At 46.0% G+C, this 11,956-nt stretch overlaps 1 protein-coding gene across 7 annotated transcripts in view; it reads right to left on the reverse strand.

The window, feature by feature from the left end:
* Positions 1-160: 160 nt before the first annotated feature.
* pde4cb (phosphodiesterase 4C, cAMP-specific b) overlaps positions 161-11,956 on the reverse strand; it is a 64,641-nt gene continuing 52,845 nt past the window's right edge. For 5 of the 7 annotated variants that reach the window (XM_076022692.1, XM_076022690.1, XM_076022693.1 and 2 more), the window contains 15 exons: positions 11,587-11,778; positions 11,176-11,217; positions 10,399-10,435; positions 9,532-9,605; positions 9,399-9,448; positions 9,055-9,167; positions 6,981-7,074; positions 4,875-5,047; positions 4,663-4,761; positions 4,222-4,386; positions 4,018-4,117; positions 3,551-3,705; positions 3,264-3,386; positions 2,630-2,812; positions 161-2,515 (listed from right to left, as the gene is read on the reverse strand). In XM_076022692.1, coding sequence (XP_075878807.1) covers positions 1,919-2,515; positions 2,630-2,812; positions 3,264-3,386; positions 3,551-3,705; positions 4,018-4,117; positions 4,222-4,386; positions 4,663-4,761; positions 4,875-5,047; positions 6,981-7,074; positions 9,055-9,167; positions 9,399-9,448; positions 9,532-9,605; positions 10,399-10,435; positions 11,176-11,217; positions 11,587-11,778 — 2,197 coding nt within the window. In that variant the 3' untranslated portion in view covers positions 161-1,918. The remainder of the gene's footprint in view (positions 2,516-2,629; positions 2,813-3,263; positions 3,387-3,550; positions 3,706-4,017; positions 4,118-4,221; positions 4,387-4,662; positions 4,762-4,874; positions 5,048-6,980; positions 7,075-9,054; positions 9,168-9,398; positions 9,449-9,531; positions 9,606-10,398; positions 10,436-11,175; positions 11,218-11,586; positions 11,779-11,956) is intronic. The other 2 variants (XM_076022691.1, XM_076022694.1) reach the window with 1 other exon arrangement.

The raw sequence follows: 11,956 nt of genomic DNA on the forward strand, positions 1-11,956 counted from the left end.
TTACCTAGCGATGGAGACAAACACGGATCTAGACTGAACACAGACCTGCTAAAGTTCTGAACTCATGGAATGACACACATTCTTAAGCTTCAGTAATGTGATTTGGAAAGTTCTGAACAGAGTGACTGTCGGTTACAGAGTCTAGGAAATTGTCTGTTTCAAATACTGCTAACGTGTATGATTTGTAAAAACTATCACTACAAAGTCCATGAAATTGATACAATCATCAGTTAAAAGGTCTTATTGTAAAATGTACATCATTGTAGGCTGGTAGGTGTTTTTTTTTTTGTTTTTTTTTCCTTCACCAACAATTAATGGCAACCAATCGTCCTAGTTATTGGTGCTATGGCACTATGGCTACCAAAAAGTTTTGTTTGAACTACAGGTGAAACATTCCCACCAGCAACTTGAACATTTATTTTTTTGCCTTAAATAAGAAGCTCTCTAATCTAAAACGGAAAACTTTCCCTAATGTAAAAGTAGTCAGACGGATAATTGCTCATTGTTGTTTATAGCCTCTGTGTTAATGTCAGTATTTGACATTGCCGTTATTATATTACAAGAATATCGTGCTGTCAAAGTGGGATTGTTTTTCTCATCTGACATCCCTGCTTAACCTGTTCATGTTAAAATTCTTTAATTTCATTATAGCTGTAACTAATGTCTGACCCTGAACTTTGGCATTCATCAAGTCTTGAATGTGAAGTTTGAAATTGGTGAAATTCTGAACAAACAAGTCAGTTAATTTTCCTGCCAGACATTCTGGTTGCTCGCATCAGACATCCTGTGCTGTGTCTGTATGATCAGTAGGCCTGCAGTGGGTGAAGCCCTTAGCGTGAACAGAAGCTCGAGGGCAGAGACGTTAAAGTGCTACTGCGGATCGGAGGCACCCTGATTCAAAAAAGTTTCTTGAGGACATTAACATGGACAAAAAGAAAGAACAAGCAAACCACTTAAAATTAAAACAATGTCATAATTTCAAATTTTTTCAGGTAGAAAAATAAAACAATTATACACATATTAAATTAATACTAATTATACAGGTGGTGTCTCATCCTTTAAACAGACTGGGTTGCACTTCATTTGTCTTCAGTGTCCAATATCTGCAGTGCTACAAGCTGGTAGAATATGCTAGATTTCTTTGTAGATGTTGCTAGATTTTTCCTCTCTTTTTTTTTTTTTTTCTTTAAAGGGTTTCAATAAACTTGAGACTCGTCAGTCAAAAGTCTCACTTGTCTCTGATGAGGAGGTAAATCAAGCAGGAAGGACAGTTTAGGGGTTGCCGCCACATTCGTGCTACATTACATTTGTTTCTCGTCATACCCTGAGGTTTACATCCATTGTTGTCTGCTGCTAATATACATACTGTGGACTGTTGAAACATGACTCATCTTGAAGAAGGAGAAGAATTCTAGCAGGACTTGTTAACATAATTTCCTATCCTAAATATAAAGAATGGTGCAAAATCATTTTCGACACCCTGTCAAACCACAGCCTCCACCTGCCGTCCCCGGGCCAAATGTCCCATACAGTCATTGTTGGAGGAAGACGTTTCATTTACCTTTTTTGTTAAGAGTGTCGCACGCTTGGCTTCACTCTTTACCTTCCCCTTCCCAGTTGAGAGTGTAGTCTTCACCCTGGACATTCTTAACTGCGGCCAGAGGAAAGCAGGACGGGACAACAAGGCCAAGCGGCTAAAAACATTCGTCTTCATGTTGGATCACAAATTAAAAACAGAGGGGGAGTGTCCCTCTGCTCTCCACAGAGGGTGTCTCCAGTGTAAAGGGACTGTAGTGATTTTACAGACTTAATAAGTTAAGGCCCTGCCCTGCCCATTTTGGTACACCGACCCACACCCATGTCTGTCATGTGTATGTTGGGAGGGTGGTGGGGGTGGAGGGGCAGGTTGTGCTGGTTGTTACGTGCCCATCCGCAGGCAGGCCACGCCCTCGTCCTCCTGGCTCAGGTCCCTTTCCCGGTCAGTGGCCCCCCGTCCAGGAGAGACCAGTGTCCTGTGGGGACTCTGCACAGACATAGCAGCCAGATTCAGGGTCCGTGAAGGGTGCGGCGAAGGGGGGCGGTACCTGCTGCTGCTGCTGCTGCTGCTGCAGCGGAGGTCAGCGGACACGGAGGAGTCCTGCCGCCACTCCCCACCCGGGCCCGACTCCCTCTCTCGGGGGCTGTCCATGTCAGACTCCACATCCTCTTCGTCTTCCTCCTCTTCCTCCAAAGTGAGTTCAAACTGGAACTTGTCGCCTCCTCCACCGCCGCCTCCTCCGCTTACTCCTCCTCCTCCCGATGAGACCACACCCCCTGCCGCCACAGTCCCGCCCCCTGAGCCCATCTCATGGGCATGGTGCTCCTCGGGGCTGGTGGGCGACGGGCTGCGGGGGATCATGCTCTGGTACCACTCCCTGTTGTCCTCCAGTGTGTCCAGGATGTCCTGAGCATCGGGGTGAACCAAATCCGCCCACGTCTCCCACAGAGGATGGACGATGTAATCAATAAATCCCACCTGGCCACAGAGGAAATGATGTGTCAGCTCATGTCTTAAAAATGGGATTTTAGCACAATACAATGTAATATGTTATATGTAATATATATGATCCCTTCCATCCGAAGCTCTTACCTGGGTCTTCTCGATTGAGGCGTTGTGTTTGTCACACATTGGGCTGATCTCCATTCCCTTATCCCGCTCACGGTCTCCCTGGGTGAAGAACTCATCCATGATGCGATCCGTCCACTTCCGATAAAGCTCCAGCGGTTTGGTGGGGTTGCTCAGGTCAGCACAATGGACCATGTTCTGCATAACCTGCATGGAGACAGTCCGTCAGGCACACGTCCTGCTGGGATTTTTTTTTTTACATTTTGTTTGTCTCTGGTTTAAAAGCCGTGGTGTCAAAGAGCCACAAAGAGTCACAGTGACATTGTCAACACTGAGAGAAAGTTGTAAGTTTTAAAGAATGGAGACAAAACTTTGAACACACCATCTCATTTCATGGGTTCACTTTCTTTTTTCTCCTCTAAAATAAAGTTATTTTGACTGATAAATTCAAAATCAATTCTTAGCAGGATGAAGTACCCCCTTTATGGACAGCAGAGGGCAGCACTTGAACGCTAATTTTCTCTAGTTGTCCACGTAGCTGATTATTTGTCCTTTTAAAAAGGTGAACGAAAAACATTAAGATTTTAATAATTATGCTGTGGTTCCAATGACGAACTTTTTATTTTGTAATTTCTGTGTGCAGCTAGGATTGTCATACCTGGATGCGGTCGGAGTAGTTGTCCAGCAGAAGGACCCCGAGACTTGTCACCTTCTTGGTCTCCACCATTGTCTTCATGTCTGCTAAGAAGTTCATGTGTTTGGACATGTCTGTGGCGAGCACCTGGGGAGCCAACAAGAGTTTGACACTCTCAGTGAAGTAACACTTTTGATATAGCTTCCATATTACGCACGCACACACACACACACACACACACACACACACACACACACACACACACACACACACACACACACACACACACACACGGGGTATGAGTATCTCACCATGTCGATCACCATCTTGCGGAGGGAATCTCTCTGTTTCTTGCTGAGGTTTTGGAAGATGTCACAGTTTTCTTCTTGCAGCAGTTTGAAGCCCACAGCCAGGTGGTGATTCTCCAGGACAGACGCGTCATTGTACATCAGCGCCAACTCGGAACCTGCGCAAACGTGGGTTGAAATTGATCAACTCTTGCAACAGGCACCATTTCACAAGTACACACAAAAAAACAGCTCTCAGACAGTCAAATGTTTTCATAGACAATTTTGTTCTTTACTTCCAGCGGTTTGAAATATCAGACAGCTTTAAAATATCAGACAGACAGACAGACACACAGACACACTCAGGAGTCTTAATGTGAGACGTCAACTGTCTGAAAACAACTCGGTAATCAAATAAATTTCTTATTCCTTTGATTTTCAAGTCTTTGGCTCTGAGGCTGGTTGGAGAGGTTGCGAATGGAAGAACATACTTGTGTTTATTAGGAACTGGTTGGTGACCCCCGGGTGGTCCACATCGTGGATGGCACTGGCGAACAGGGCAGCCATGATTTCGAGATCCGTGAACACCGCCTGGGACACGCAGAGACAGAAGGGACGCGCACATTTAGGGACGGAGCAACATCAAAACTGTGAATGAGAAGGAGCAGAAAACGGTTTGAGGTTCCTCAGCTCACCTCTAACGCAGGGGTCGACAGGAGGACGTGGGTGGACTGCACCACGTCGGCAGCGTGCATGTTGTTGTGATAGGCGACGTCGCCGTGGTAGTGGTCCTCCAGAGTCATCATGAAGGTGACGAAGGTGTCAATGGGAATCTTGAAGGTTTTCAGGAGGTCTCGCTCCTGATGATGGCGAGGAGGAAGAAAAATGATTCTTTGGACTGAAACAAGTTTTTTTTCTTGCACAGCTTTCTTATCATCTACTTATCAAAATACCCATTATTGTTCAAAATCAAGCCTGAGAAATGCTTGAATATATTGTGTTTAGTGAAAATGCTGAAATATTCTCTTGGTCAAATTTTAAAGGGATGATTTGATTTATTTTGATTTCCAAGCATCTTTTTTTCTTCTTTCCTTTTTGATTCTTAAGCAGACTTTTGAGCCGAGCGAGCCTCCTACCTGGAAGACGGAGTACATGATCACCGTCAGAGGGCGGTTTCCAGAAAACTCAGCTATCTTGAATATATCCAGACCCCAACGATTTATGTCCTCAATCTCCTGGAGCGGGAAAAACGGGATAGCAATAAGGCACCGCGCGCGTTTGTGTGTACACGCTTGCCTGTGTGTGTGTGTGTGTGTGTGTGTGTGTGTGTGTGTGTGTATGAATTCACCTTGGCCAGCAGACTTTCTTGTGGAGTATTGACTCCAAAGCGAGGGATGCAGGCAGGTGCTAAGCCGGGGCTCTGAGTGGCCTTCTTCACACCGCTGATCTGAGACATCGGCCTCTTCTTCTTCTCCCTCTCTTTTGGAGGCGGAGACAGGATCTCCACATCATGTTGTTTTTCTGCGGGAAAAAAACCCCATTCTGGTTAAAACAAAAGTCGGCCCTCGAGAGACATCAACCACAATCTTTTCAACACAGCTGTGATTTTTTTTTATTTTTGGGAAAGTAGGTTGAACTGGCCAAAGCTGAACTGAAGTCAGCTTTTAGATCATGGATCAACATTTATTTTAGTATTGACCAAATAAAAATTTAATATTCTTGTTTTTTTGTTTTTTTTAAATATAATCCGTAACTGTGTAGAACTTTGATAAATTGCACAAAAAATATTATGTACTTAAATAAATAGAGAGTCTGTATTTTGATAGAAGTAAGCAAAGGCAAATGGTCTTTCAAATTTCAAATTTTGGAAATCTACATCAACTAACTGATAACCTCAACTCATTTGCATGCTAGTAACTCTAGAAAGCAATGGAACAGAAATACGAAAGCATAAATGACAAAAGCTTCCACTTCCTCGCTGCTCAGCATAGTCTAAAACTCACCGGCTCTAACAACTAATGAAAGCAAGTGGCAAAAAAATAAATCCTAAACCTCCCCCCTGAAAAAAATCGAAATCTTGTCCATAGGTTTGGCGTCAGGTCCTGCTCACACGAGGCACACAGGTCTGACTGGCGACGGCGGACGACAGTGTTGGAAATGACTCAATGACTCATCCCAACACAAATCACGACCCTTGTGTGGACCATCCGGCCGGTCAGCATCAGCACGAGTCGTGTTTTTCCACGTTTGCACAGCGGGTTCAGTCGCCCCACCGCATCCAGACCCGTGGACCGGCACACGACACAGCCATCTTAACAACACCGAGCCCAGAGTGGCAGCGTCACGCCGGCTGCTGCCGCGCATCCCTCTCACCTCTCTCGCCCAGCCTCCTCTTCCTCGCACCTAAAGCCATGCCGCTCCTCTCTGGAGGCGCTCGGGCTTCAATGCGGCGGTGTTCACATGGCGCCGCCGTCCGACTGACCGCCGCTCCACCAACCGACCGACCGGCTGGTCCTCCAATGCTGCCAGCGGTGGCTGTTAAAGACTGAGCCTCCTATTGATGCAACACGCCGTCTAATGATATTGAACCCTGTTGCTACGACAACGCCACACAATGTGTCCGGGAATGCTGACTGTTGCCACACCTTGTCTCATATAGAGGTACAATCCCCATTTCTGTTTGTCTTTGTGGACAACATCAAGTCATGCTGTCCTTTAGAAAATCCCAGCAACATTTGTTCCCACACGTTGATATATTTGCCTTCAGAACAGTAAACAAACAAAAAAAAAAATCTCCTGGCCGTTTCTTTCTGAATCCTTTCTTTCTTTTTTTTAATTTTTTATATAAAAACACTCATGTCCTTATAAATCTGTAAAACTCTCCCCTTGTTGTCTTCTTTTTTTACTTTGAAAAATCTGCTTTAACATATTCTTCGACACAAAGCTGCTCTCTTCATTCACTTAAACAAAGTAAGCTTTCCCATCCTGGAAAAAGCTCATTTTCTCTCCGCTTCTGTTGCACACAGTCACTGCTAAGTAGCAGCAGCAGCAGCAGCCACAGGATATTATAACCGAGTAATAGAGGAGAATAGTCAGTAAAGTCACGCAGACTGATATGTAGCACCAAAGGTAACACGGAGATAATGTGCACAATAGTGATCCACTGTGTTTATGTCAAAAAGATAAAATTCTGAATTGAGTATTAAACGACGTACAACCACTGAACACTGAGTTTCTTTTCAGTGAGATCAGAATTACCAGTATTATAATAAAATATAATATAACAGATAATATACATACTAATTACAAGTAGATGAAACTGCCAGAGTCAGTTTTAGGTAACAAGAACTAAAACTAATTGTATCAATAATTGCGGTGTTATTATGATTATGATTTTTATGATTATGATTATGGCTATTTTATTGTGTGTTGTGTCACATATTCAGAAACTCACCGAGGAAGGTGTTTGCGATGTACTCCGACACCTGATTCCCTGAGCGGCTTGTCTCTGAAAGCTGCGTCAGCTCGCGATTTAGCATCCTCTTAAACTGTGGGGCCAGAGAACAGGAGGAGGTCAGAATGGGTGGACACACACAAAAACAAAAACACATCCTGGAAAACCACCGGGAAGCTGTCCATACAGAGAGCAGACAGTGATAGCGTTGAAGTGCGGGATGCACTCACATTCCTGTAACACCATGTTGCAGTAAAAGCTCTGAAAGTCCTGTGATCACAGAGCTGCTGTCGTTTGACACCTTAACTCATAAAAAAACTAAAAACAAAAATGTACAAGCGGAGCAAAGGGCTTTGTTGGCGAGAACAAAAAAAAAAAAAGAAAGAAACCCTGATGATGATATTTGATACATGTATGATGATAAATGATGATATGTATGTGGTAAAAGTGAAACAAGAGAAACTTGTGTCAGGTGTTTCTCCTTGAGTTGCATCTCAGCGGCGGCTCTCGCACTCTCACACTGATTATGTAACATGTCTGGCGTTTGGTGTTGAGGGAGGGGGATCCGTGATGCTGCAGTGTCCACACATTTACTATGTGACACACATCCACACACATGCAAACGTACATGCCGCCGTGTAGCGAGACCCACGACTTTACGAGAGACTGTGTCCCCGTATCAGAAACAAGTTGTCCCCATCACTCCCTGTTTCCATCTCTGGTTCACACACGTGCAAATGTACATGCTGCCACTTCTTTTAGACAAACTGTGTCTCCACACGTCACCTCCCGCACCCACTATTTCTCCTTTACACACATGCAGGACGGTAAGACGAACCAAACAAGCAGCACACGTGGAAGTCATTTTTAAAGCGAGAGAGAGAGAAAGAGCACTGCTGCCAGGTGCACCCTGACAGAAACAAGTGGACGGCGCTCCGCGTCCCTCACCTGTCCGAGTGTGGAGCGCAGGCTAACGCAGCGAGCCGAGGTAGGCATGTCACCTCGCGCATGCTGATGTTAGAGGTCACAAAACAAATCCCAAAACGACCGGCGAGACTCAGCAGTCCCTGCGCGACCCTCTCCCTCCGTGCTGTCCCACGCTCAGCACAGATGGCTGGGCAGGATTACATTAAGGAAAAAAAGGAGTTGGGGTGAGTGGGGGTCCGTTTGAAATTCAAAAGTTGTATCAGTCCCATGTGCTGTCCTGGAGTTGGGGGTGGGGGTGGGGGAGGAGGAAGAGGGAAGGCAGGGAGAGTGTCCCAGCCCACCATCGGGCCAGAGAAGGTGTGACTGCAGTCGCCCTTCCAACTGCTGTCACACACTGTCAATGGGAAACACTGGAACAAGAGAGGGACTGAAAGAGGCTGAGAGAAAGCCCCCCACTACCTCCCTCTCCAACCCCCCCTCAGCTACCCGTCCAATCAGAGAGGTCTGGCATCAGGGGCCGGGCAGAGGGAAGCGATCCGACTGGCTGAGCGGGAGACGGAGGCGGTCGGAGTGTTGGCCGTCACACGGCAGCGAGAGGCGGAGGGAGGTTGTTAACTCTTTCAGCCATTCATGAAGCACTGCTGATGCTGCATGTGCTGTTGTCTTGTCTACTCTATGCCAAGGAATCCATGCAATCAGACAGGAGAGCTTCAAGAAGAGATCTTCCACCCCCACACCCCCAAAAACAAAACAAACACTTCTGGATACAGAGGAATTGCAAATCCCTGAATCTGTTTCCAAGTCGTACTTCAGAAGTCCACATTTGCATCACGTTGTTGTGTTTCATTTCGGATCGACTGTTATGTCCAATATTTAGGTTTGCCAATTATCAAAATCTAACTCAGAACAAAACAATATCAGTATATCTTTAGGATTTATACATCATCATCATCTGGTTTCTGCTGCATCAACGTTCATCATCTGAGTTGATGACGTTCTGGCATCTGAAAGCCTGTGAACGAACTGCGAGCCGCTGTGTGGGATCTACAGATTTACACGACTTTATATAAACTTTACCGTCCTCAAATGTTGGACCATTTTGAAAATGAAACACATCAAACACATTTTCGTGGCGACGTCATCCCACCTTGTTGGAAGCCATCTCGCTGACCGAGTGCCTCGTCTGCAGCGTCTCCAGCTGGTCCAGGCACCAGTCCAGCTCCTCCAGGGTCTCCACAGCCAGCTTCTGGTAGGGCTCCTCTGAAAGGCCACACACACACACACACACACACACACACACACACACACACACACACACACTGCGGTTAGCGAGGGACTGTGGGAGAAGACAACCTTCAGAGGACCGGTGCTCTCTGGTGACATGGAAGTAATAAAGCTAACCTGAGCTTGTTACAATGGGCAGTTTGCAGTTGAAGAAGAATACGCAAGAGTTTTTTTGTGTTTTTTTTTTTAATACTTGTGACTCCTGACCTGTGAGACATGGTTTACACATGGACGGCTGGTTGCTGCTTGTCGACCGCCTAGAGGAAACAAACACGCGGAGCATTAGTGGAAAATCAGACGACGACCACTGGCGTCCCATCATCTGCTTCCTGGTTCCTACTTGTTTCCGACGCGGTCCTGGAGGTGCGTCAGGGCGGCGAAGTTGCTCCTCACAGTTCGCAGACTGGCAAGAACCTGGAAGAAGAGATGAGGAAGAGGAGGAGGGGAAGGAGGAGGAGGAGAGTGTCCTTGAGAGTTACCCGCACAAGTCACCACAGGTACACCTTTTGAGCCACCAAATTACTTCATCACTTGCCCCGTTATCCTCAGTTTCATTCGAAGCCAAGGAAAAATTTGATGTGACAGGTGCACAATACGGCCACATACTAGGCTGAAGCTTTTTGACTGGGGAGACTGAGGTGCAGTGGAGGAAGAAAGAGCCAAATGAAATTTTAGAACATGTCCTGTTTCACTTTGCAGCTCCGGCAGTTCGCACCTCTCACAAGGTCGTCGCTTCTCCAAAACAGTCTGGGCTCAGTTTTATTTTTGGAGTCAATGAGAGACTCTTGCAGGATTTTATTCTTTGTTTTTTTTGTTTTTTTTAATTCTTTTCATGGTTTTAATCCAATGTTTTGATTGTGACCGTCTTAATTTCATTTTGCAGTGCATTTCTGATGTATTGTCTGAGTCCGAATGACAACAAAGGAATCTGAATCTGAATCTGCGGGATTTGTACATGTGCACCGTAGAGTGGAAGAGCCACGTGTGTCTATGTTTCAATAAATGACTTAATATCAACAGTGCCGTTTATGTTTCACGGTGGTGCAGTGGTTAGCGGCGCCGCCTCACAGCAAGAAGGTCACCCTGCCTTCGCCCTATGACAGCTGGGATAGGCTCCAGCAGACCCCCGTGACCCTGATCTCAGGAAGAAGTGGGTATAGAAAATGAATGAATGAATGAATGAAACACATGATCTCCAGCAACTAACCTGTGCAAATGGAGTCACTATCATGTCTTCTCCATGCCTGCAAAACAGACAAACACAAACAAACGTCTAATGAGAATCATCTTTTTTCCCGCCCCAGTAGAACAAGAGGAACATTTTACGACCCTTACACCCCAAATATCAGTCAGACATTGTTTCCATGAGGTGCAATATGTCTTATACGTTGAAATGATCCACATTGCCCATATCTCAGTATGGGCCTGCGGTCACTGTGGGAAGACTGGAATACAGAGCACACACCTCTAAGAGATACACTTATGTATTTCTTCACTTCAACCATGTTCAGGTGAGAAGCAGTGTTCATGCACTGTGAGCTAAAGAAGGCGACTTGTGTCGGACAGAGGCAGGGCTTGATGAAAGTCAATACATGCACTTCATAAGAGGACTTTAGGGTGAATCCATGCTACTGGGAGAGATGCGTATTAAGTCTGTGTGTGGGTACCGCGTGGAGCAAACACTTCAGCACTCTTGAAGCCAGGCTTAAAAGTCAAAATCCTTTGGGGAGGCAACGTCACCGTGCCTTCAAATTGAATCAAGGAGTGTTCTGACGTGCTTGGATTCTCTTGTCAAAGTGTTTGCTGGGATCGTCAAAGAAACTTTAAGTTGAGTGTCTAATTCCTCAGCTTGTGGGCCGAGGGGGGAAAGTCAAGTTGTGAGTGGTAAAACCGGAGAGAGGGAGTTGGGGTGGGAGCGAGGCGGGCAGGGAGAGGAAGTGGGTTTGAGCAGAAAAACCAAAGGAGTCGTCACACTTTGTCTCACCGAGGTAGCCAACTGACTTCCCATGGCTTCACTCCCTCCTCCCTTGAAAACAAAGGAGCGACAGCTATTGGTGGTCGAGGCCCCATTTACACTCTGGCTTCAAACAGACTGCTAGCTGTACAAAGAAACCTTAAGTTGTATAAACAGGCAGGAGCTGGTTGAGAGAGAGAGGGTCCCACCTTCTCTGCAATCGATGCTGCAGACAAGAGCTAAAGCCAGATGGCACACATTGTTGCACTGGACTAATGTTGATGTTTTTTGGTTTGTTTTTTTGGGGTATGGGGGACGCATATATTTTAAAAACAATATCTTCCAAGAAGACCTCTCAGATTTTGTCTCAGCAGTCCTACAGGTTAAAAAGCACTGTGAAGTTGAGTGGAAGTGATGAGGACGACGCGCTTCAATACTCACAGGTCGCTGGCAGTGGATGAGTTCCGGGACATGTTTTTGGGCGAAAGGTCGAAGTCAGAGTCAGAACGGTAGAGGAAGGACTCGCGACGCTGACTGTGGGGGAAGTTGGCCTGAAGAACCAGACCAGAACCCGGGCTGGTCTGAGAGTCCAGCGGACTGCGGCCGACCGACAAGCCATTCTCCACATCAAAACTGAAGAGACGGAGACAGAGAGGGGAAAATGTTTGGAAATTTTAATGTGGAAAGTTTGTGTTATTTCCTTCTTTGACTTTGAGTCGTTTTTATCTTCGCAACTCGTAACAAGGCCATCCGACTACCATTTCCAGACCTTTGGTTTTCCATCCCAGGCTGTGATGGAGCATTTTCGCAT

Source organism: Nelusetta ayraudi, unplaced genomic scaffold, assembly GCF_046127955.1.
Source record: "Nelusetta ayraudi isolate G7.1 ecotype Tasmania unplaced genomic scaffold, CSIRO-AGI_Nayr_v1 ptg000013l, whole genome shotgun sequence".
Classification (NCBI taxonomy): Eukaryota; Metazoa; Chordata; class Actinopteri; order Tetraodontiformes; family Monacanthidae; genus Nelusetta; species Nelusetta ayraudi.